This window comes from Malania oleifera, chromosome 11, assembly GCF_029873635.1.
Source record: "Malania oleifera isolate guangnan ecotype guangnan chromosome 11, ASM2987363v1, whole genome shotgun sequence".
NCBI lineage: Eukaryota > Viridiplantae > Streptophyta > Magnoliopsida > Santalales > Ximeniaceae > Malania > Malania oleifera.
The window spans coordinates 68,753,579-68,779,858 of NC_080427.1; the positions used below are offsets into that span (position 1 = coordinate 68,753,579).

A 26,280-nucleotide genomic window follows, 5' to 3' on the forward strand; every position below is an offset into this window, starting at 1 on the left:
TTCAATGGAAGATTTTGCCAATGGAACATTTGCCTTGGAGATCTTAGAAGTGAATTTTGCCAATGGAGAGCTTGGTCTCGAGGATGAAGCCCGGGAGAATTTGCCAATTTTGCCATGAAAAACTCCTTTCAAAGGAGAGAATCTATTTAAAAGGGAAATTGCCGTGACATTCTCCTTCTTAGGGGAAGAATTTGCCTTTTTTGAAGGAGAGTCTGATAAATTTTCCGGGGAAGGAGATCCATTGGATGCTCCTAAAATTGTATTTTTAGATTTATTGGCCTTTGGTGGCGAAGGCTCATTCATCTTGATCCCTGCAAAAATTCACGAGTTAGAAAATCTAGAAGATAATTTGTTTCTCCTTTAATAGGTTCAATATCAAAGTCAAAAATAGATAAATGGGCTTGCCATCTCGCAAATATTTGTGTGTGGGCTAAATTCTTTACATCTTTTTCCAAAACATATTTTGCTGATTGACAATCTAGTCTTAGTAAGAATTTCTGGTTGAGTAGATCATCTTGAAATTTTGAGACACAAAGAACAATTGATAAGATTTCTTTTTTAATAGTAGAATATCTCCGTTGGGTGTCATTCCACCCCCCATAATGAAATCTAATTAATTATTCTTTGCCTTCTTTGACTTGTTTTGAAATGCCTCCATATCCAAGGTCAGAAGCATCAGTTTCAACAATTTTATAAGCATTTGGATTTGAAATTGCCATACAGGGTATTTTCTTAACATTGCCTTTAATCTTTCTTACTGCCTCCGTGTGGTCTTGATTCCAGGGTGGAGGATTTTTCTTTAACCTGTCATACATAACTTTGCAATCTTTTGTAAGATTTTGGTAAAAATCATAGATGTAATTTAGACAACCTAAAAATCTTTGTAATTGCTTTTTGTCTTTAATTTCATCTAGAAATTTGTTTGTAAAATCAATACTCCTATGAATCGGAATTATTGTTCCATTCTCAACGTTGTGCCCGAGAAATCTAATCTTAGTTTGAAAGAGAATTGTCTTTTTTGCCGAAACAACAAGACCTTTAGTCTTTTAACAGTATTAGTAAAAATTTTAAGATGTTTGAAATGTTGATCTATATTATCGGAAAATATAAGAACATCATCTATATAGACGATGATGAATTGTGAGTATGAAATTCACTTGGAGCACTTTTTAATCCAAATGGCATAACATTCCATTCATATTGCCCAAATGGTATGATGAAGGCAATCTTATACCTATTTTTTTCAGCAATTTGAATTTGCCAAAATCCTGATTTCATATCAAACTTTGAGAATATTTTTGCGTTATAAGTTCTTTTGATAAGGTCAGATTTATTGGTTATTGGATTTCTAATCCTATTTAAGGCTTTGTTTTGGGGTTTATAATTTATTACTAATCTTGAAGCACCCTTTTCAATTTCGGAGGCTTTTTGGACATAAAATGCCGCACAGCTTCAGTGTGATTTAGACTTTCTTATTAGATTTTTGTCCAATAAATCTTGTATTTCTTTTTTGCAATATTCTAAAACCTCTAGTGACATTTGGATTGACCTAGCCTTGGTAGGAATATTTTTATCAGTAAAGTCTTTTTCATAGGTTAATTTTTCTATGTGTTTTTTTCTTTGCGAGAAAGCGTTTGGTAATTCTGAGCATACTTTGTTGTTTATTTGATCTTGTAAATTCGAAATTATTTTGTTTTAACTTTTTTGTTTTCAAGGCCTTTTTTCATTTTTTCATATTGTAATTCTTCTTTTAAGAAATTGAGCTGGGTATTTTTTTCTTGTATTATTGAATTTATTTGTTTTTCATTATTACTGGGTGAGTAATTGTTTTTACTAGAATAAAGCTTGTTTCAAAACGAACTCCCTGATTGCAGACCCTTGCTAAAGGGACTTTGTAATTTATTTGAAGTTTTTGTTTATTTGCCCTATATAAAGTTTTTGTTGTTTTTTGGAAATATTTTGTGGGGATTAATCCTTCCCTAATACAATTGTGGTCAGCCCCAGTATCAATAAGGGCTACGAATTTCTTTGAGAAATTTGATTTTATACGGATCTCAATTTCACAAAACCATTTTTGAATGGTGACTTTATTTATCAAGTTTGTGAAGGAATTTTGCTCATTGTTAGAATTTAGGTTGTTGGATTCATTTTCTGAGTTTTCCTCTGAATCCGTTTTAGACAGACTATGATGTTTTTTTTGGTTTCTATTGATTTGTTCTTGTAAATCTTGGGTTATTTGTTTAAGGCTTTTTATCTCTTCTTTCAATTGAATTATTTCCTTTTGCAAATCTTGAATTGACGTTTTCTTTGGTTTTGATTTAAATTTTCCCAAAACTTCTTCTTCAAAGCTTGGGATTCTTTGGTAAAGTAATTGGTCTTTCAAATTTTTGATTTTGTTGGAACTTTCAGGTTTGTCAAGAATTACTTCTTGTTCTCTTGATTGTTTTATTTTTTTAAGATAGATTCCTTTTTGAATTGGATCTTCAATTTTGTCTATCATTTCAAGGAATAATTTGTAGTCTTCTTTATCAAGGACATTAATTTGTTTTTTACAAAAACATAATTCTTCGCCACTGCATTCTGATTCTTCTGAAGAGCATTGATAAGATGGAAACAATTTTTCCCCAAACTCCAAAAGTATACACATATCCAATATTTAAGCCAAAAGAAACATAAAAGCCGACAACAATAAATGAAATAGGTGGATATAAATGGCCTGAACCAACTCACTTAAAACATGCTTTGATAAGGATGATGAGATTTTAAAAACAATTAATGAAAAGCTTAAAGACATTTCAACTTTGCCTGATCTGGACTGCTCTTCCATATTGGCACTCTTAATTTAGCCAGACTTACCTTTAAAAAACAAAACTATACTTGTGTAACTGTGTTATGAACACAATATTTTCTGTTATGCCCCTTCATTCTACTCTGAAGGCATAACCATTCTTACTGTTTTAAACTATTTTTTTATTGATTGAATTTTACATTGATACAGCCGTCTAAAACTGGTATATCTCCTTATTAAATTAAAACTTTACCAGGCCAACCATCTTAAACTTCAAACTCTGTTCTTCTATCATTTGTGAAGCAAAATTAAGTTGAAGGTTAGTTTATGCAATTTCATGACCATAGTTTGGTCCATTTGACATCTAATCAGGCTTGGCAGTTGGGATACTTTACCTGCTGGCCTAACCTGGTTGTAGGCCTTGGGCCTGATCTGCCTGAATGAAGCGGCCCCATGCATTAAGCGTTTAAGTCTAGAAGTAATACCTTTTTGAATTTAATCTGATTCTGGAGTGCTTGACAGCATCCTATGCATAATTTAACAATTTGAGCTAAAGATTTTACTAGAGCCTGACAACATAGGGCAGAGCTCAGCACCTTATGATTTTTTAATATCTTCCTTTCACATTCACTGCAGGGATGGTAGGATAAAAGTGATTGGTGGTGACAATATTGAAGGACTACTCAAATCTGAAAAGAAAGTGCCTTACAAATTCTTAGAGGTTTGTTGGCTTAACTAATTTCTTCTGAAGTTTGCATGTTTTTTTTGGGTAAAAGATAAGATTTGTATATTGTCGGAAATTGAAAAGAGTTATGTATTGATCTGAACATTACATATGAATATATACAACAGTCCTAGCATTCCTAAAAAGTAAATTAATAAATCAAATCCCATGATTTATGGGACACCCTAACAGAATAGGAAACTTAGCTATATAGGCCTAATTCTAAGGATACAATCTGTTATTAAAAGAATATCCTAAAATAGTTAACTAATTATACACGGTTTTCCCACACTCCCTCTCAAGTTGGTGAATAGGTATTCTCCATTCCTAGCTTGGAAACAATAGTTTGGAAAACAGAGCTACTCAACTCTTTGGTAAGGACATCAGCAAGTTGACCATGTGTAGACACGTAAGGTGTACAAATCAATTCACTCTCCAACTTTTCTTTGATAAAGTGTCTATCAACTTCAATGTGCTTCGTCTGGTCATGTTGTACTGGGTTATGAGCTATGCTGATTGCAGATTTGTTGTCTCAATAAAGTCTCATAGGGCCATCCCACTTAATCTTCAAATCTTCAAGGATGATCTTCAGCCAAAGTAGTTCACACACACCTTGAGCCATTGTCTGGAATTCAGCCTCTGCACTCGACCGAGCTACCACACTTTGTTTTTTACTTCTCCATGTCACAAGATTCCCACCGAAAAAGGTGCAATATCCTGAGGTTGATTTTCTATCAACAATTGATCCTGCATAATCAGCATCAGTGTATGCCTCAAGTACCAATCCTTCATTTCTTCTGAACATGATACCTTTCCCTGGTGTTCCCTTGAGATACTGTAGTACTCTATGGGCTGCTTGTTAATGAACTTTCTTCAGGCTATGCATAAACTGACTAATCACACTCACTGCATATGCTATATTTTATCATGTATGAGACAAATAAATGAGTCTTCCTACCAGGCATTGATACATTTCTTTGTCTACTGCGACATCCTCCTCAGCTTTTCCAAGTTTAAGATTAGAATCCATGGGAGTACTTGCTGGTTTGCATGCTGTCTTGCCAGTTTCCTTGAGAAGATCTGTGACATACTTATGTTGAGAGATAAAAATTTTCTGCCTAGAGTGAGCAACCTCAATCCCGAGAAAATACTTCAATCTCCCTAACGCTTTAATCTCAAACTCTTTAGCCAAATATTGACTCAAGACCTGTTTCTCCTTAGCATCATCTCTTGTCACTATTATGTCATCAACATACACTAGAAGGACTGTAACTCCCCCTGAAGGAGAGTGTTTAATGAACAATGTGTGATCCCCTTGACTTTGTTTGTATCCCATAGCCAACATCACTCTTGCAAATCTCCAAAACCATGCTCGTGGTGATTGCTTAAGGCCATACAGTGCCTTTTTCAATTTGCACATAGTGTGAGCAGCCAAATTCTTTCCATATCCCGGTGGAACTTGCATATAAATCTCTTCCTCTAGTTCCCCATGTCAGAAAGCATTCTTGACATCAAATTGTTGCCACTCCCAACCATAATTAGCTGCTGCCTGCTAGTGATAATAATACTCTAACCGTGTTCATCTTTGCAACAGGAGCAAAGGTCTCTAAATTATCAATCCCATAGGTTTGAGTATACCCCTTGGCTACCAACCACGTCTTGTATCTCTCAATCGATCCATCTGCCCTATACTTCACCGTATATACCCACTTACAGCCCACTGGTTTCTTTCCTGCCGGTAACTTCACCAACTCCCAAGTCTTGTTCTTTTCCAATGCCTCCATCTCCACATTCATAGCATGTCTCCATTTTCCATTGGACAAAGCCTCAGATAATGTGGTAGGAATGGTGATGGTATTTAGGCTTACAAGAAAGGCTCTATGGGATGGTGAAAAATTCTTAAACGACAAAAAATGTGCAAGAGGGTACAATGGTTGCTTTGTGCATTTTCGAGTTCCTTTCCTAATGGAAATTGGAAGGTCTTGGTCATCATTATCAACATGAGATTCAGTTTCATCTTGCAATGGATGGTTAACAATTGTTACCTCATTGAAACGATCTGAGTTGGACTCTTGGACCTGCATTGGTTCAGGAACAGCCATCTTCCTTCTTGTGAACACCTTGCCAAATATGGTATTTCTAGGAGCAGAATCGGTCTTTTCTTTGGGTTCATTTGGTGTTTCAAGCACAGGTTCAGAAGGACTCTTAGGTACATGGTTGGAACAAGATGAACAAGGAGGTACAATTATAAGGTTTGAGGTTTTAGACATAGGAATTGATGGCAAATCAAGCAAAAAATCTTCCTTATCTTCCCTAGTTGAATTCTCCCCCTGAATAAGGATTAGTGAAATAAGACTCTTGTTCATTGAATGTAACATCCACTGAGACATAGAATTTCTTTGACGGAGGGTGGTAACACTTATATCCTTTTTGAGTCGAAGAATAGCCCACAAAGACACATTTTAGAGCCCTCAGATCTAATTTCCCCCTGTTGTGACTATGAACATGGACAAATGACACACACCCAAAAATCCTAGGAACAAGGTTGTTTGTAGTGGTTAGGTCTAGGTAGAATGTGGAAAGTATGTCCATAGGACTCTTGAAACCCAAGACTCTTGAAGGCAAACGATTTATTAGATGAGTGGCTGTCAGAACTGCTTCCCCCTAAAAAACCTTAGACACATTTTTTTTGAAACAACAAAACTCTGGTTTTTTCAAGGAGATGGCCATTTTTCCTCTCTGCTACGCCGTTTTCTTGTGGGGTATTGACACAAGATGACTCATGTACTATTCCTTCTGTCTGAAAATGTGGGGTAAGAATTTGATTGAAATAGTCCCTAGCATTATCTAACCTAAACCTTTTGATATTGACCCCAAATTGGTTTTTGATCATGGAATAGAAATTTGGGAACACAATACTAACATCAAACTTATGTTTAAGCAGGAAAATCCAGGTAACACGAGTGCAATCATCAATGAAAGAAACAAACCATCTTGCCCCAGAAACATTAGAAACAGTAGATGGACCCCAAATATCATTGTGAATAAGATAGAAAGGAATTGAGCTTCTTTTGTAACTAATTGGAAAAGGTACACACTTGTGTTTAGCAAGTTCACATACCTCACACTGAAAGTTTTCAACATCTAAATCCTTAAACAAGGAAGGAAACATAACTTTGATAACCCTAAACAATGGATGTCCAAATCGGCAATGATGAAGTAAAATTTTTTCTTTATTGGAACTGACATAAAGGAAGAAGATAATCTCTCCTTGGTCATGTGCAATTGACTTGGTGTTTCAAGATAGTAGAGGCTATTACTTTCGCTAGCACGTCCAATCATCTTCCCCAAATCCATGTTCTGAAATATACAATTACTACTGTCAAAAATTACATTACAACATAAATCTTGAGTGAGTTTATGTATAGAGACCAGATTTGTGGACAATTTAGGAACATGAAGGACATTTTTCAAAGTTACTGATGGTCTCATTTTCACATCCCCAAAACCAGCTACAGTGGTCAAGGATCCATCTGCTGTGGCTATTTTCCTACTGCTTGGGCATGGAGTATAGGTTGAAAAAATATTGGATAAATGGGTCATATTATCGGTTGTTCCTGGTAAAGGTTTTATCTGAGACATTTAATCCAATAGAAGATGGAAGCTCACCTGAATATGCCAAAGAACAAGTACCTGGAGATCCTTCAGGTTTCCCAAGACTGTTGATAAGTGATCTCAGCCTCTCAATCTCTTCTTGGTTGAAACTACTCAGCTCCTGTGATGTCGATTCACCTTGTGGTCCTGCAGCAATGTGGACTTGTCCATTGTTCCGTGGTTGTCCTCCTTTTTGGCCCCATTCTCGGCTTGGAGGCTTTCCATGAAGTTTCCAGCATTTTTCAAGGGTGTGATGAGACTTCTTGCAGTAAGTGCACCATAATCCGTCACGATTTTGGGTTTTCGGCTGGCCACTTTTTTCTCCTTCAAGTGTTGCTCCTCTCTCCATGTTTGTGGCTGATTTATTGTTACCACTAGCCACCATAGCCGAACTATCAGTGATTTGTGGTTCAAGCATCAACCTTCTTCTACTTTCTTCAATTCGGATTATAGCCATTACTTCGTTAAAGCTTGGAACCTCCGGCTTCCCAAGATCTGTATCCTCACTTGATCAAATTCTGGATTAAGTCCAACCAGAAAATCATACACCCCATCCTGTTCAATAAAGGCCTTTAGAACCGCTGCATCATCGGAGCATTTTGCTTTTATCACCCAGTAGTGAACCAATTCCTGCCATAAGGATTTCAGTTGATTCGCATATTCAGTGACTGTTTTATTCCCTTGTTTTGCAGCCATAGTTTTTACCTTGACCTCGTACACTTGTGCCGCATCATTAGCTTTGGAATAGGTTTGCTGAATCGCATCCCAGATGTTCTTTGCAGTAGCCAAAAACATGCATGTGTCACTTATTCATGGAATTCCACAACCACGCCATGATCAAAGAGTCTTCTTCATCCCATGCTTCAAACTTAGGATCCCCTGGTTTAGGACCTGTACCTGTGAGATGGCTAATCTTTCCCTTGCCTTTCAACACTGTGTGAATGAGTTGAGACCACTTAAGGTTGTTCTTTCCATCTAACTTGTAGGAGGTGTGAATATTCTGCAACTCTCCTTCTTGTTGGGGTCGGATTACCTCTTCTGATTGAGCTGTAGTAGTAGTCTTCACGATTTCTGACATCTTGAAGGCTTGAACAATCAGCTAATCAATGATGATGTCAGCCAAAAGCAGAAATGATGATGACGACTGGGCAAAAGTGAAACCCACATAAGAGAAAAATTGGCAATGAAGGCAAACAGAAGTTTTTAAGGCTTTGATGAAACAAGCCCTGTTTGGCAGAAACAGAGGTGCACGAGCTCAAAAAATAGAGTAGAACAGAGGACTGCAAAGACAGGAAGAAACCAGCAATGAAGGCTGGAAATATCAGCGATGAAGGCTGAAAAAAAAATTGAAACCCTAAGGAGCCTAATTTGGCTCTGATACCATGTCGAAAATTGAAAAGAATTATGTGTTGATCTGAACATTACATGTGAATATAACAACAATCCTAGCATTCCTAAAAAGTGAATTAATAAATCAAATCCCATGATTTATGGGACACCCTAACAGAATAGGAAACTTAGTTGTATAGGCCTAATTCTAAGGATACAATCTGTTATTAAAAGAATATCCTAAAATAGCTAACTAATTATACACGGTTTTCCCACATTTTACTAACTAAAAAAAGTTGATTCATTATTTGAGCAGCAGATTCATATAATCTGCATTCGGCATCATTCAGTTTTCCCCATTTTACTAACTTTTCCACAGTAGGTAATATATCTCTAATAGCAAGCCAGCATATGAAAGAGTGTTTGGGAATAGAATGTTTAGTCCAGAATCCAGATGAGGTTAGCCCGAGGAGTGATAGGCCTTTTTTCTCTTATTGAATCCCAGGCTAAGGAGATGGAAAATATTTCTATGTCTTTAGTTCCCAACTGATCTTTTATCCTCATTTCTGAAATCAGGGTAGAAAGGAATAAAATTCTTTAGTGTTGTAATATTCTGAGTTACCCTCCTTCGCCAATTCCGTTCTTGATTATTGATTAAATCTGCTGGTTATGCAAACTTTGTTATTCCAAGATCAATCTGTGGATGATTACCACAATGCTGAAGTAATGGACTGTGATGCCAGTTATCATATAGAATGCAGATATTCTTTACCAGTATGTTTGATGTGTGAATACACCAGAGCTCTAATTTTCAATATCTTCTTCCATATCGTAGCGTCTCTGGAATTTTCACTCACTGCCTAGAAATTCTTTTCCTAAATAAGTATGAATCCATATTACCCAAAGGACCTCCTTAGAATTGCATAACTGCCATATTAGTTTAATCATTCCTGCTTTGTTCCATTCTTAGATCAATTTAATCCCAAGACCACTTTCTTTAATTGGCTTGTAGACCTCCTTCCATTTCAATTTACAACTGGTATTCCATTCATTGCTTTTCCAAAAGAAAGCTTTGAATTTTTTTTTTAACTCATATATCTCAGCTTGGGAAAAAAGGATAGATGATGCCCAATAAGCTTGGATAGTTGATGCTGTATAGTACTGTTCTGATTAATTGCAATCTTTCAGCATAAGAAAGCAATTTATGAGTCCATTTGTTGATTCTTGCTGAGGTGTTTCTAACAAAATTTCAGTGTCCATTCTCCTAGAAATTTTGTTGATGTGCACTTCCATCTTTGCAGTTTCTGGAAAACAAGGGTGCTTTGGTTGGCATCTCGAATGATAATGATATTCAGGTATCAATTCTTTATGATTATGAAATTTGCATTTTCTGCTCCTTTTTCATATCAATGTACTGTTTGATTGTTGGGAAATTTGTTGAACTACTGTATATGTGTTCTCAAGTTCCTTCTTACCATTTAATTCTTTTGCATAAGGAATTATTTCTATTATTTTTATTAAAAAAAAAAAAAAAGAATTTCATTGGGCAAAAGAAGTATGCTTTACTTAGTGTTTGGACCAAGGTTTTAAATCTTGATTTCGGCTAAACTTTTGAAGTTTCAAAACTTAAAAAATATCGATGTAAATTTCATTTTCAAATTTGATTTTAGAAGAAAATAGAAATTAGTAGTAAACTAAGTGGGTGGGGGAGAAAGCTAGAGAAATTGATAAATCAGGATTTAAACTTTAGTACACTGGAAAAGAAAAACATAAGAATGGAGTAGGCATTATTATAGACAAAAACTTAAAAGATAGCGTTGTGGATGTAACTAGAGTAGGGGATAGAATTATAAAAATCAAGATGGTATTAGGACAAGAGATAATAAATATCATTAGTGCTTATGCTCAAGTCGGCTTAGCAGAAAATCTTAAGAGACAATTTTGACAAGATATGGATAGTATTATACAAGGCATACCAGGGACTGAGAAAATATTTATAGCAGGAGATCTGAATGGACACGTTGGAAGAGATAATGAAAATTATGAGAGGATACATAGAGGATATGGATATGGAGACAAAAATGAGTTTGGGGAGATGATCTTAGACTTTGCTATGTCATATGATTTCAGTATAATGAATACTTGCTTTAAGAAGAGGGAACAACACTTAATAACCTTTAAAAGTGGACAAAATAGAAGTCAAATAGATTTTTTTTAACTAGGAGGGTAGATCGTTTATCATGCAAGGATTGTAAAGTTATTCTAGGTGAAAACCTAACCACACAACATAGAGTCTTAGTGTTAGATATATGTATTAAAAAATGGAAGAAAAATAATAAAATAAACCAATGTAAGAGAACTAGATAGTGGAACCTAAAAGGAGAAAATATAATAAAATTTAAAGATAAAATAATCACAGATGGGGATTGGACTATAGAGGATGGGATAGATACAAATACTCTTTGGAATAGATTAGCTAGCTCTATTAAAAAGATAGCAAAAGAGATTTTAGGTGAATCAAGGGCAAGATTCTCGAATAGCAAAGAAAGTTGGTGGTGGGATAAAGATGTACAAAAAATCATAAAGACAAAGAATTTGGTATAAAACGTGGCAAAAATGTAGAAACAGAGATAACTTTGAAAAATATAAGGAGGCAAGAAAAGATGCAAAAAAGGCCATTAGTGAAGCTTAATATAGATTATTTAATACGTATGATAGATTAGGTACAAGAGAAGAGGAAAGAGATATATTTAAACTTGCTAAAGTTAGAGAAAGGAAGAGTGTGGACTTAGGAAATGTAAAATGTATAAAAAGTGAGGATGATATTGTCTTGGTTAAGGACGAAGACATTAAAGAAAGGTGGCGAAGTTACTTTAGTAAGTTGTTTAATGAAAACCAAATAGAAGGCTTAAACTTAGAATTGTCAAATGAGGAAAAAACTAAAAATATGAGATTTATTCGCAAAATTAGAGTTAACAAAATTAAGTTTGCACTAAAAAAAATGAAAAATGGAAAAGCTATGGGATCAGATAACATCCCAATTGAAGTTTGGAAATGCTTAGGTGATAATGGAATTATATGGTTAACTAATTTATTTAAAACAATTGTAAAAACTAAGAAAATTCCAGATGAATGGAGAAAAAGCACTTTAATACCTATATATACAAAAAATAAAGGAGATATTCAAAATTGTAATAACTGTCGTGGAATTAAACTTATGAGTCATACGATGAAACTATGGGAAAGGGTAGTTGAACAAAGATTAAGGTTAGAAACGAAGGTCTCAGAAAATCAATTTGGTTTTATGCCTGAGAGATCTACCACATAAGCTATTTATCTTTTAAGAAGATTAATGGAAAAGTTTAGGGAAAAGAAGAGGGACTTGTATATGATATTTATTGACCTTGAGAAAGCATATGATAGGATACCTAGGGAAGTTCTATGGTGAGTTTTAGAAAAAAAAGGTGTATGTAGTAGGTATGCTGATGTCATTAAGGATATGTACGATGGAGTAATGACTAGCGTAAGGACTATAGATGGAGAAACTAGAGAATTTCCAATCACCATAGGTGTACATCAAGGATCTGCTTTGAGTTTTTATCCTTTTGCTTTAGTGATGGACCAATTGACTAAGAGTATTCAAAAGGAGGTTCCATGGTGTATGTTGTTTGCAGATGATATTGTATTAATTGACGAAACTAGGGACAGAGTAGAGGCTGAGTTAGAATTATGGAGAGAAGCTTTGGAATCTAGAGACATTAGGATAAGTAGAAATAAGACAAAATATATGAAATGTAATTTTAGTAATGACAGGAGGAATATTGGAGACAAAGTTAAACTTGATGTTGAAGAAATAAATAGCACTTGTAGATTTCGATACCTTGGATCTATTATGCAAGCTGAAGGAGAAATTGAAGATGATGTAATGCATAGAGTTAAAGCAGGTTGAGTAAAATGGAGAAATGCTTCAAGTATACTCTGTGATCGTAGAATACCCTTAAAATTGAAAGGGAAGTTTTATGGGGCAGCTATAAGACCAGCTATGCTATATGGAATAGAATGTTGGGCGACGAAGAAACATAATATCCAAAAAGTAAAAGTTGTCAAGATGAGAATGCTTAGATGGATGAGTGGTATAACATTGAAAGATAAATTAAAGAATGAACATATTCGTGGTAAGTTAGGTGTAGCTCCTATAAAAGATAAGATAAGGGAGGGACGACTCAGATGGTATGGACACCTGCAACGTAGGCCACATAGCGCACCTATGAGGAAGAGTGACTTGGTTACTGTGAAGGGCATTAGAAGGGGTAGGGGTAGACCTAAAATAACTTGAGAGGAGAAAGTGAGTAAGGATTTAATATCCTTGAATCTATCAAAAGAAATGGTTCATGATCGCATAAATTGGCGGAAAAGGATTCATATAGCCGACGCTACCTAGTAGGACTAAGGCTTGGTTTTATTGTTGTTGTTGTATGTGGTTTGCGTGGGGATACTTTTGTCTTTCATTCCTTTTTATTAATAATATGTTAGGGCATACCTGGAGCTGTACACATGCTGTAGGGTTTGCGTGGGGGCACTTTTGTCTTTCATTCCTTTTTATTAATAATACGTTAGGGCATACCTGGAGCTGTTCACATGCTGTAGGAACTGCCGCCTGTTTTTTCTTGTTCTTTTCTTCTTCTCCTCTTCTCTTCACTTTTTCTCTTCTCCATCTCTAGTTTTACAACATGGTATCAGAGTGTTGATCTCCTCTAAATCTGATTTATCTGAGTTTATTTTGAATACTCTGTTTTCCATTTTTTTTTCCTTGTCTTTCCCTAATTGATTCTCAAATCTAATTTTCTGTTTAGTTTGAGAGTTGTTTAGGGACACTCTTCTTATCAATTAGGCTGTGCAGCATCCTTGACAAGATGCTGTGTCAAGGATGCAGTGTGCTTTTGTGGTGGTTTGCTAATACGAAGTGAGTTGAACTCTATTTCTGGTACATTGCTGCTGCTGTTGTTCTGCTGTTCCATTGTTTGGTTGTGGCTTGATCACACCATTTTCATGCTGAGAGTGTTTGTGATTGATTGCTTGCAGTCTTGTTTTAGTTGTTGGTTGGTTTCAATTGTTGTTCGATGGCTCTTTTTCATGTTCTTGCCTGCACTTGCTTCTAGTTGTTGCCATCCATAACGCTTGTAGTTGCTGCTGTTAGGTTGTTTATTAAGTGCCTGTGGTGCTTTATTGTGGTTTGCCCTATACTTCATGGTCAAGTAATTCCTCCAAGGATATTGTAACTTCAGTTCGGTTGTCAAAGTTGCCTCTTGAAGTTTTGGATCTTTGAAGTTTTGAAATTCTGTATGTTCCTGATCTTTGAAGTTCTGAAAATGCTGTTCTGTGCTGGTGTGTGCTGCCTGATTTTGCACTGTTTCTATGCTATTTAGTCCCTATATTGGCGTGCATTGACTGTATTGTATTGGGGGTGGTTTTGATGGCTTCACAAAGAGAACTACAACTGATACTTGGCAGCATTGAACTCTATCCGGGCTAGCCTTAGATACTACACCGAAAATGGGGACACAAACCCTAGTTGTCCTCTCTCTCTGCCTAATTTTTGTAATTTCGAGGCCTTTTTACTCCTTTTTGGTCATTTCGATGAAGGTGGTCTAGAAAACTGTTTGAACACTCCGGGGAGGTTGTGGGATTTTTGCACAAAAATCAAGAAACCCCCTATTTTGTTCTAGGGGTTTTCTCTTTTTCTTGCTTTTGTTAACCTCTTTGGACTTTTCTAGAATTTTTGGGTATTTTCGTTGGGCCCCGTTTCTCATTTTCTTTAATTTGGTAAATTAAAATAGTTCTTAAAAAAAAAAAAAAAATCAGCATTTGGCCACATGTATCTACGTGTGACCACCTTGCTTAGGCGCATCTGCGCATGTGTGTGGCATGAAGCTAAACGACATCCTTTTGAGCATGAAAATTTTAAAGTAGAAATAGACCAGTGCATGGATGCATGTGCCCGCACTGGTGCTCATGCTCAGGAGCGTGCATCCACAAGGCGCAACAGTGCTGTTCCACTAATGCACTATTCATTTTTAAAAAAACATTGTCTTCTCGCACATCCTTGCTGTCCTCTCCGTTTCAGCCTGCAATTTTGGTTGGGAATCTGCCATGGATTCTGGCCTTGTCCCCTTCTTGCCTCTCTGCTACTTTACCACTTTCCCCTTCCTATCAACACTCCATTCTCTCTTCTTTTCCTTTGCTCCTCCACCCAAAGCCCCCATTTCCATGATTCCCCCTACCCAAAGGCTGCCAAGGCAGCACAGCCTTGACTCTGAGCAATTGATGCATGAGGCAGTTGCTGGAGATGGCCTTTTGGGGATGGCAAGGTTTAAGGGTGGCTGGTGTTGGCTTTCTCAGAAACATGGGAGATTAGCTGAACCAAATTGGTGGTGACGTTAGACGATTTTTTAGCAGGTTTGACATCAATTCTGGCTTCCCTAGGTACACACTACTCGGTTGGGATGACAGAGAGGCATGGGGCTGAGATATGTAGGTTTAGTTTGTTGGAAGCAGCAGCTATGTATGGTTTTAGGTCTCGGGTCTTTGTTCTGATACCATGTTAAATATAAATATATATATATATTTTTTGCTAGGCAGATGCCATGTTAAAATGGCAATATGCGGAAACTACATAATAATTAGGGCTTTTGGGTCAAAAGAAATGTTGTGGGATAGAGTGGTCTTTTAGCCTCTCTACAGGTGCATTCTTTCGGGTTTTTAGGGGCTTGCTGCTGCCCGATCTTGTTAGGGATTGGCGGGTACTGCTTCCGTAATTATTTTTGTAATTTTTTTGTATTTGTAATTTTTTTGGTTGTATTTCACACTCTTCTTGGGAGGACATCTTGTTCCCCCCTCATTGTACTGTCTGCTGCAATTGTTAATATAATTCTTTTGCTTACAATACATACATATACACACACACACACACACACACACGAATACACACACAATGTACAGAAAATGATGATAATGCCTTATTGACATGCGAACTTGTAACTGTAATCTTTACTTTCTACAAAAAAACAGATTTATTGTGAGCTCACTTGGTCAAAGTTGAAATGTTAGACAGCAATTTATAACAAAATGCATGATTTTTTCTCTCCTCAATAATATTATTTGTTTATCGAGAAAAAATAATTATAACAACAAAATTCATACATTTAATAATATTCTAGAAAATATATTTATAGTTTTTGATGCATTTGCTTATTAATATGGCATAATTTTGTTAATGAGATGAAAATATCAAATCATTTAGTAAAAAAATAAATTTAGTAATGGTATTAATTATTATAAATATTTTGTAATAGTAACTATTATAAACATTTTATTGTAGACAAAACAAAATTATTTGTTAAAAAGAAAAAAAAAAGATTGAAAATCTATGTATGCAGAAATTATTAAGCAGAAGTTGCAGTTGTAACTCAATGCGAGTATGGTGTTAAATGAATAAAAATGGTTTCAAAAACCCAAAACTTAAAAGAAAGGGCCGTTACTTGTTTGAGGTGGCTTACAATACAATTGAACATTTGTGAAAATTATCAAACTTTTGTTTAAACTTCAAACACTTTAAATTCTCTCTAAACAAAAAGATTTATCTGGTGGAATTTTTTTTTATTTTTTCAAAAACTTGTATGAGAATTATCATGCCCTTAAAATTTTTCGTTCCTTCCATGTTCTTATGCTGCTAGATGAGCTTAGGGCAAAAAATGGATTTGTGTAGCCAATTCCAAGTAGTTGGGATTAAGTTCACTCACGCTAGAGACATAGTGATCATTGATTTCCAATCTTTTGATAAATATTAATAACATGTCATAACTAAACAAGGAGATAAACATGTCTTTTGAAGGAGAAAAATTCTTTTTTATTTATTTATTTGTTTAGGAGCATTTATTATCCTCCTTGTATATTCTTTCTTCTCCTAATAAAGTTTCTTTTTCTACAGAAGTAATTCTTTTGTTTTGTTTCCTGGGGCCTTGGATGCTCCTTTAGTGCACTGTCATAAGTTTTTCAACACTTGCAGGTTTGGAATCTAGAGGGCAGGTGTACAGCTTGTTGTCTACAATGGCAATCCAATATAACTTCTTTCTCTCTTATCAGTGGCTCACTCTTCATGTATTGTACAAATTATATGCTTGCATCTGATTTTGTTCGCATACTACATATTCTATCTGGTAGATGTGGCCTAATAGTGTTTCTTCTATATTACTTACAGGTATATTGGAGATGAATATGGGTTGTTATCTGTATTAAAGTATGAAGCTGAAGGTGAAAAACTTTTGCGGTTGCCTTATCATATTTCTGCAAATTCTATAAGTGGTAATTGCCTTTTGCTCTATGTTTCTATGGCATTTTAACCTGTATAATGTTTCTTCTTTCTCCACCTAGAATTCTCGTCACATCTTATAGAAGAAGCCAAAAATTAACATTGCACATTAATTTTAACTATTTTATGGCCTCTGTAAAATTGTATGTAATATTGCAACACAATCTGCACTTGTTATAATGAAACATAATTAATTGTTGTATCCCAACCACCTGAGCTGGTTGTGTGAACCTTTTCTGCCATTCTGCTCTCTTTAGCATGGTATATTCTGTAAAATCATTTATCTTGTGTTTATTCTGCTTTAATCCATGTTATTGTGTGTTGTTGTTTGCAGTCGTGGAATTCTAACATTTCCACTTCAATTCAAATTGCTCATCTGTACTGAATTACTGATTGTTTATTTGGTCATTGCTCTATGCAGTATTTGGTTTGCAGAATCAGGGAGAATAGAATTAGAATTCAGGCCCTGATTCCCATTCCATTGTTTCTTTTCCATAAATGAGGGCAGGGCGGAATCACATTCCAGGCAAAATATTGATTCCCCCATTCAACGGATTCCACATCCCAGTCATGAGAATCACTTCCTGTCTACTTTTTACAATGACCAAAATAGCCTTCATAATCTCTTATTATTCCAAATTTACCTTTACACCCAATTGCTTTCTCTCAGTCTCTCCTTTCACAGCTATCCATGCCACTGGGCCTTCACTCCTAGGCCAAAGATGATGGCATCATGGTTGGTGTGACCATGGGGACTGGAATGTTTTTACCCCAGATTTGTCTCTGTAAATTGAAGCATTAAAATGCGGTAGCGGGTAGCGTAACATAATGGTAACAGGTGTAACGGGAAGCGGCAGTAGCGGATGTTACATAATGGGAAGCAGGTGTAACACCTGTGAATTTTTTTCAAGCGCATACAACCTTGTGCATATTAGAGTCTTGCATGTTTTAAGCTTTTAACCCTTCTTAGAAAGAGTTTTAGTATATTTTGGATCCTTTAGTTTGACTAAGTTATTTGGTAAGGCCAATAAGTTTACATTTGTTTTGAACCACCATTGATAATAAATTACGTGTGTGAGCATTTATATTTCTCATTGTTCTTATTTGTGATAAATTCTTATGTGTGCTAAATTAATTAATAAAATAAAATACATTATACACTCCATTAATCTATTAGAAACATAAGACATACAAATATTACAAATATAAAATAACTAGAAAAAGAAGAAGGCTGAAGTTGAAAAATATAGAACATAAATATCAAATTACTAATATTATCAAAATAAAATATTTTATTAAGAAGTTAGTATTTTCAAATTGTTAATTAATGCATCTCTTGTGAGTATTTAAAGAAATGGTAAATTTTGTATCATTGTCATCCTCATTATAATCTTTTCCCCCTCTTGCCACATGTTATATTGAGAATGGTTTATGAAAGAGAGGGAAAAGTGAGAAGAAAAAATAAAAAATAAAATAAATTTTTCAGCGTAACAGTCTTGTAGCACTTACGTAACGGCTGTAGTGGCCTTTATGTAATGGTCACGGTCCGTAACGGCCGTAGCGGCCTTTACGTAACGGTCACAGTCCGTAACGGGCGCTACAGCCATGATTTTTCTTCCCACCGATTTTGCGGTGTGTATCGGTATCAGTAATTCAAAAAACCATTACGTAATGTTGCGGCCGTTATTTAAAACCATGAATTGAAGTCTCTCTCTCTCTCTCTCTCTCTCTCTCTCTCTCTCGATATTTACGATATGAGAAGAAGGATTCGTTATGGGTGTAGGCTGCCATGGGGTTGCCTTCATCCACGGAAATAATTTGTATATATATATATATATATATATATATATATATAATATTTTCAAAAATAGAGAGTTTTTTCACTATTTCTGATGTCTAGACCAAAAGCATACAGACCAGAGCAGCATTATATCAGAAATCAAGCCTATCACAAGAAAGCAAAAATGAATAATAAAAAAAGAAGAACAAGACTTAAACTGTGCAGACTGATCATATGTGTTTGTATACACATTTAGAAAATCAAAACACAGTTGAAATTTGAAAAATGAGAAATTACATTGGAGGAATTACATTCAGCTGCAGCAAACATGGTGCTCGTCCAAGTGAATTGAAGCAACCATTAATGTTTACTGTCTGATGCTGACAAGCTTCAATGTCTTTGATACCATGTTGTCGAAGAACCCTGGCTCAATGTAGACAGTGCATACCATTTTATATATTTTTTTGAATCTTCATTTTTCTAATTTTTCTGAACTTTTTTTGGCGTAAAGGTTTAATTTGCATATGGAACTTCTAATTTTAACAAGAGATGCTTTCTATTCTTTTAAGACTTTGAATGAGGTTTTAAATTATACAAAAATTATTCTTAACAGATAAGTTGAGATTTATTCTTGAAATATTGTGAAAATAAATAATTTTAGTTTATGGATATATTTGAAAAATGAACTTTGTCTATGATGCACTCTATATCCTAAATCTTTTACATGTAGCTGGTCCAAGCCCAGGTAAAGCAGGGTTGCATTAGGTAGTTGGCAGCTGGCATAAAACTTGTCGAATCTCTATGAAATGAATCCTTATGATTATGCGTTGGGGTGTACCTTACGAGCTGCGCACTGCAGTTATACTGCTCGGGTGTAGCGACAAATGGGCAAGTGTGGGCTAGGTCATCATCTTGAAGCAATTCGCCGTGTTGGCCCCCAGGTATGGTGTCAAATATGTGAGGGTTCCCACAGCATTTTGGACATGGATGGGTAAAGAAGTTAGTTCAGAAGACTAGACTTAGATTAGCAACATGTAGTATAGGAAACTTACGGTCAAAAGTTTCAAGATAGTTGACACAATGGTTAGAAGAAAATATAATGTAATCTACATTTAAGAAACTTAGTGGGTAGGAGAGAACACTAGAGAAATTGAAAAATCTAGATTTAAATTGTGGTACGCTCATAAGAATGGGATAGGAATCATTTTTAGATAGACCTAAAAGATAGTGTTGTAGATGCTAAAAGGGTGGGGAATATAATCATAAAAATAAGATGGTTTCAGGCCAAGAGATAATAAATGTTATTAGTTCTTATTCTCTTTAAATAGGCTTAGTGTTATGGTCTTATGAGTCTTGTGACCATGACACACGCTTTTGGTGTATAATTCTGACTTGGAGAGAACTTGGCTAACAGGGATTTGGCAATGGAGATGTCATGGGGATGATTTTAGTGCGTCACCGACTCACTGTGTTGTTATGGTGGATCTAGTTAGTACTTATGGAGTTATGGTGGTATTCTCAAACTTAAGATGTATGAGTATTAAACCCCTGACGGTTACTTGTATGTGAATGAGAATGCTTCAGAGACATTATTTTGAAGGGAACACCAGGTGAGCGGCCTACCTCCCCCGGTATCCTATTGGATACTAAGTGAGCACCCTCAAAAGCGCTCATGGGCGGGCTCTTGACATCCTCGAGGGGTGTCTTGGGCATGTGGGTTTGGTTGCCCCATGGATGATCCATTTAAGAATAGATGTTTGGATGTTTACCCTTCATTGCCGTTCGCTATACTGTTGGATAGTGTCATCAAAGACCCTAGTTGGACTATTGAGGGATGTAATCCTTTGTGCATCCTCCTTGAGTAGTGTATGGTGTTGCTTCCCTTAGTTCTGGCTAGTGGGTGCTACGTGATGGATTCTCTAAATCGAGAATTGTATTGTGGGGATGAGAGTTACTTTAGTGCTGGTGGAATGTTAGTTTGAGTCCCTTATTGTCTTGAGTCTTCAATCCTCAGTGACAACTTCAATTGGATCAAGGGCCTTTGAGCCGTGAAACTTGACCACTAGGTTAGACATTTGAGTGTTTTCTTAGATGAGGATGGGTACGGACTTGGTTTGGTCTTGCTGCCGCGCGGGCGTGACTCCTTGACACTTCAGGCAGATCTTGGCAAGGGTAATTCCTTTTGGCTTTGGAAGTCTGTACTCTGTGACACTTAACAAAAAACCTTAAAAGACAATTTTGGAAAGATATAGATAGTATTATACAAGGGGTCTCAAGCATGGTTCGAAATCGCGGTCGCGGGTAACGTCGCGAAACGGTCGCGGGTGTCGCGGGTCGCGGGAGACGCAGGTGTTACGTAACGGGAAGCGGGCGTAACGGTCGTGAATTTTTTTCACGCATGCACAACCATGCCAAAATTAAAAAATAAGCATGAAATCCATTAGTACATGATTTTTAATGAATTTTGAAGGCTTTCATTCAACCTACAAATGCTTTTTAATAGGCATTATGATTTTTATATTAATTTTAGTGCGCTGTTTACAAAAAAAAAAACATATTTTTTTTATAGTTTACATTACTTTAATGAGTAAAAAGATGTAGAAATGTAAGAATCAATTAATTAAAGTCATAAAGTTACTAAAAATGAATCAATACTCAATAGACTTAATACTCAATATACACATTACACATACATGAATTTAAAAAGTGATTAATATCAAATATCAATAAATAGTTGAAAATACATGAATACAATATTACAAATTTATAACATAACACATGTCACCACCAAAAAGAATGATGTGGAGGGTCTTCATAATTTGCATCTGTATCTTGAGATTGGGATGGGAAATTATCTCCCCATCCTTGTGGAAATACATAGTTGAATGAACCCAAGTTTGCGTCATTTTGTTGTTGCTCTTGAAAATGTACTGGTGATGAAAATTCTCCTGAATAATGTCTATAAGTTGGGGCAGGGGCTGGCTCTGGGTAGTGTGTAGAAGAAGACTCACTAGATCCTGAGATTCCTGATCCACTGGGATAAAAATGTGAGTCACGAGATGCATAATGTGGATATGCTGGATGAGATTCATATGATTGTGATGATGAACCATCTAAACCAAAGTCGCCAAAACTACGAACCACACCATATGAATCTTCAGTAGAATCGCTAGGGTCACCATGAGCACTCCTCCTTCTCCTGGGTTGTGAAGATTGGTTCCCTGGAGGAATACCCAAGTCATAATTTTCAGGTATGTCATGTAGTCCATAAGGATCAGAAGGATATATATCCCTTCCAAATGATGTCCCTGTATCATATCCATAATTATATTCTACACCGCCGCCTCCACCACCACCACTGCCACCCCCCCCAACCCCAGCTCCAGCACCACTATTACCATCATCATCACTTGGTGGGCTCAAACCAAGATTGTCATCACTTTGTGTACGTTCAGGGCTTGAACCTGAATCATCATGCGCGTTTATTGGTGGTTGATCACCTCCTTCTGTAGTACCACCAACCTCTTCATTTAACCAATTTGAATTGTCCTGACCGTCGAGTAGTGGTGTCTCTCTCTCCTCTAACCATTGACTTAAAGGATCATCTTCTTCGAAAATGTAGTCCAAATTGATAGGATTGAAACCCTCTTCAATTTCTCGTTGGCTTCTTCTCATTGTACGTCTTAACTTTAACCTCATGTTGTAATGTACGAAAACAAGTTTTTGTAGTCTCATGTACTTTAATCTATTTCTTGTTTTCGTATGGATGAGGCTAAAGGTGCTCCAATTACGCTCACAGTTCGAAGCTGATGTGGTCTGGCTAAGAACTCTAATTGCTATTCTTTGGAGCTCAGGAGCACACAAACCATAATGAATCCACCATTCAGCTGCATGAATAATTAAAAAGAGTTTTATGTTAGTATAGCGTATTTCAAAAGTCAAATTTGAACACAAAGAGAGAAAATAGAGTAATTCTCCATTATTTAGCTATATAGCCATATTTACCAGGATTTGTTTGTTTCATTGCCCTTTGAGCCAACGGGGTTCCAAAAGTCTCCTGCCTATCTCGATATAGCAACAACTAAAAAAGGATGATTGTGAAATATAATTAATTAATTAGATGTATTAATAATTATTCTTGAAAGTATTACAGAATACTAGAACAATTCATTATTCAATTTAATGGAACCAATACTTATTTGATTAATAGCCCGAATTTGAGTATCTATATTGGGTACCAACTTGGTTATCACTTTTTTAACTCTATCCATGACTTCTCTAGCAACTTCAGGAGAGGGTGGGGCACCATAAAGAAATTGTGGGTTCAAAAAATACCCTACAATTAAATTTAGAAACATATTAATCAATAGTTTTCTAATGCAACTATGCATAATTTAAAAGTTAAAATAATAAGAAATTGTATTTGATTTACACTTACCAGCAGCGTGCAAATCTTGGTGCAACTGAAAACTCCACCGGTTGTCAATAATTTTCCAATAGTCTTTGTAAAACCGGCAATCTTTTTGAATGGCCAACTTCGCCCTATCAATTGCCTCATATATGAAGCCCATGGTTGGTTTTTCATCACCATCAACCAATTTAAGAACTTTCACCAAGGGTTCTTGCACTTTAATTATATCAGAGGCCTTTTGCCAAAACTCTTTGCCTAAGATAATTTTCTTTGAATCATATGCTGGGCCTGATTTTGCCATTCCAAACCTTGAGTTTTTCCAAGCATCAGATGTAAACATTTCCCTTAGTGCTTGTTTATGCCTGACAATAGTCTCCAAAGCAATGAAATTTGTGGCAAATCGAGTGATGGCAGGGTGAAGTAACTCTCTATTATTTGTGAATTTCTTCATGAAATTCACTGTCCATGTGTGGTTGTAAATAAATGAGGTTATTGTTCTTGCATCTTCTAAGACCTTCTTCACGTTACTTTTCTTACCAATATCTTCAAGAATAAGGTCTATGCAATGAGCTGCACATGCTGTCCAATAGAGATTGGGCCTCTTCTGCATTAATAATTTTCCTCCTGCCTTCATTGCAGCTTCATTATCAGTCACTACTTGGACAACATTCTCCTCTCCAATTTCTTCAACCACCTCATCCATTAATCTGAAATCAAATTATAGATTCAATAATTACTACTATTTCATTAAAAACATGCAAGTCCATAATACTATTTGCATATACAATTAAAATTAGAAAATTACCTGAAATAATATTCAGCTGTTCTGCTTGGCACATCAGAGGCATCAACTGATTTATGAAACCCGGTGCCTCTATCGCAATAAACTAAAAAGTTTATAATGTGTTTTCTAGTTGGTCCTGACCAACCATCACACATAAGTGTTACACCTCTTTCCTTCCAAATTCCAGCAAAAGAAGCTATATAATTTTTCATTTCTTGATACTCTTGCTCCAAATAAATTTCAGATATCTCATAGGGTGATAGACCCTTCACCCCCTTTCCAACCTCTGCAGCAATATCAAGCATAGGCTGCATAAATGGAGAGTCAGCTACATTCGCTGGAATCCGATTAAAAATTAGGAATTTTCCAACCGCTTTTCCTAATTTACTTCTTAAACCTTTCAGTAACTTTGTGTTGAGTTTTGGTTGTTTCGCACTCTTGCTTCTTTCTAAAATAGGATCCATTGCCTTTAGTCTAGCTTCAGGGGCATCAGGATTGATCCATTGTGGTCCACTACCTCCAGCTTCTCGACCACTATAAGATCGAGCTCCTGCTCTATTGAAACCACTGGTAGCACCACTGCCAGAGCCACCTCCCTCTTCATAAATATTACCCCTTCCAGTTGTTCTTGCTCGAAATCTTTGTCTCTCTTCCCATTGTTGTTGTGATCGCATGCTTTCTTGTCGAGCAAATCTCATACTTTCTTCTTCCAAGTCTTCTTCATCGCTCAAATTCTCAAAATCTCCTCTAATTTGGGCTTCTGCTTCTTCTTGCCTTTTTTGTTTATCTCTTTTCTTCTCAGCATACTGTTGTAGATGTTTCATCATTTGTTCTCTTACTTGTGTGGTCACATTTGAGCATCCAGCTACTTGACCCTTTTTATGTGCCAAGTGTTGTTTCAAGCGTGTAATGCCCCCTTTGATTATCTTCCCACATAACTTACACATAATAACATGTCTATTACCGTCTACCGCAGTACCAAAATGCCATCCAATATTCTCACTAGGTAAGTTTTCATTTCCTCTATCACGTGACATATTGATAGACTTAATTTGATGATCTCTACACAAAATATAAAGAAAATATAAAGTTACAACCTTCCTACAATGACAGGAATAATATGATTAGTAATTTAGTAAATATTAAATAATAAGTACTAAATAGTCCTAATTTTAAATACTTATTACGTAAAAATAAGTATAATATTTGATTAAAAATAATAAGTAATGTTTATTATTTTTATATTTAAATAAACAAAATTATAAAATATTAGATATTTTATTACAAAAAAAATATATTCCTTTATCTTTAAAAAGATATTTTCATTATTTTTTATAGCTTGATTTTATTTTCATTTATAACTATAAGAAATTAACAGGTGAAAAAGATTTTTGCTCTACTTTCATATACATCATAGCATCACAAATAGAGATCCATACATTACAAATTGACTATTTAATTTTTTTAAGCATTTTCTCAGTATATGGATTAAAATTAAATTTTTCTACAAATTCCAGTAGTAGTAATTAGTAAAAATCAATTTATTAACGTATTAACTATTAGGTTAATTTTTTTTTATTAAGTTATTAATTTTTACTTTATTTGATAACTAAAAACAAAAAATAGATGTAAACATTTATTTTACCTAATTTTAAATTTAAGGTCAAAATGATGTTTTAAAACTTAAAAAATATTAATAAACAGGGTCACTCTACTCAAGAAATGGCAAGTAGATACACATGTAACATAAAATGGGTGATAGATGTTATTTAATTTTTTTTTCTTTTATAATATGAATATTATTTAATATTTTTTCAATAGATGGGAGTGAATATGATATCTTCTTTATCAAAATGACCACTTTGTCCAGCTGACATAAATAGTATGTTAGCCAATTGGTGCCATGAATTAATTTTATTTCTATGAGTTTGGCAAATCCTAAGACTAAATATTATAATAATTGTGCAGAGTATTCCTTGGAATTCTTTAAGAATGGTGAAAAATAGAGCTCAATTAAGCCTAGATAATATAAAATGCCATCACATGGATGTCTTGTGTACATACATTATTTTAATGCTTTGTTTAGATGGTGAATGCAGTAGTGGATTATTGATATTCAAATATTATTATAAAAAAGGCTTCAATTATTATTGGTAAATATTAATTATTTACTAACCTTAAAAAATATTAATTATATAATATTAATAATTGCTTGCTATGTCATGGAATTAATTTTCATAATTATCTTTCAAAAATATAATACAATTAAAATATTTATAAATTAAGAAAATTTTATTTTACATAATTATTAATGATTTCTAATTTTTTACTCTATTAAATTACTTTTTTTTTAATTCAATTTAACAAACCTATTTTACCACAAAATATAATTTAAAAAAATAAACAGAATGAAAAGGGCTGTGGTACAACAAAATATAATTA

The 26,280-nt window shown here is 35.1% G+C and overlaps 1 protein-coding gene across 1 annotated transcript in view; it reads left to right on the forward strand.

The window, feature by feature from the left end:
- LOC131143469 (uncharacterized) overlaps positions 1 to 26,280 on the forward strand; it is a 79,813-nt gene that overhangs the window by 18,048 nt on the left and 35,485 nt on the right. The window contains exons 3-6 of the mRNA XM_058091788.1: positions 3,425 to 3,509; positions 9,797 to 9,850; positions 16,561 to 16,652; positions 16,753 to 16,856. Of these exons, the coding sequence (XP_057947771.1) occupies positions 3,425 to 3,509; positions 9,797 to 9,850; positions 16,561 to 16,652; positions 16,753 to 16,856 (335 nt within the window). The remainder of the gene's footprint in view (positions 1 to 3,424; positions 3,510 to 9,796; positions 9,851 to 16,560; positions 16,653 to 16,752; positions 16,857 to 26,280) is intronic.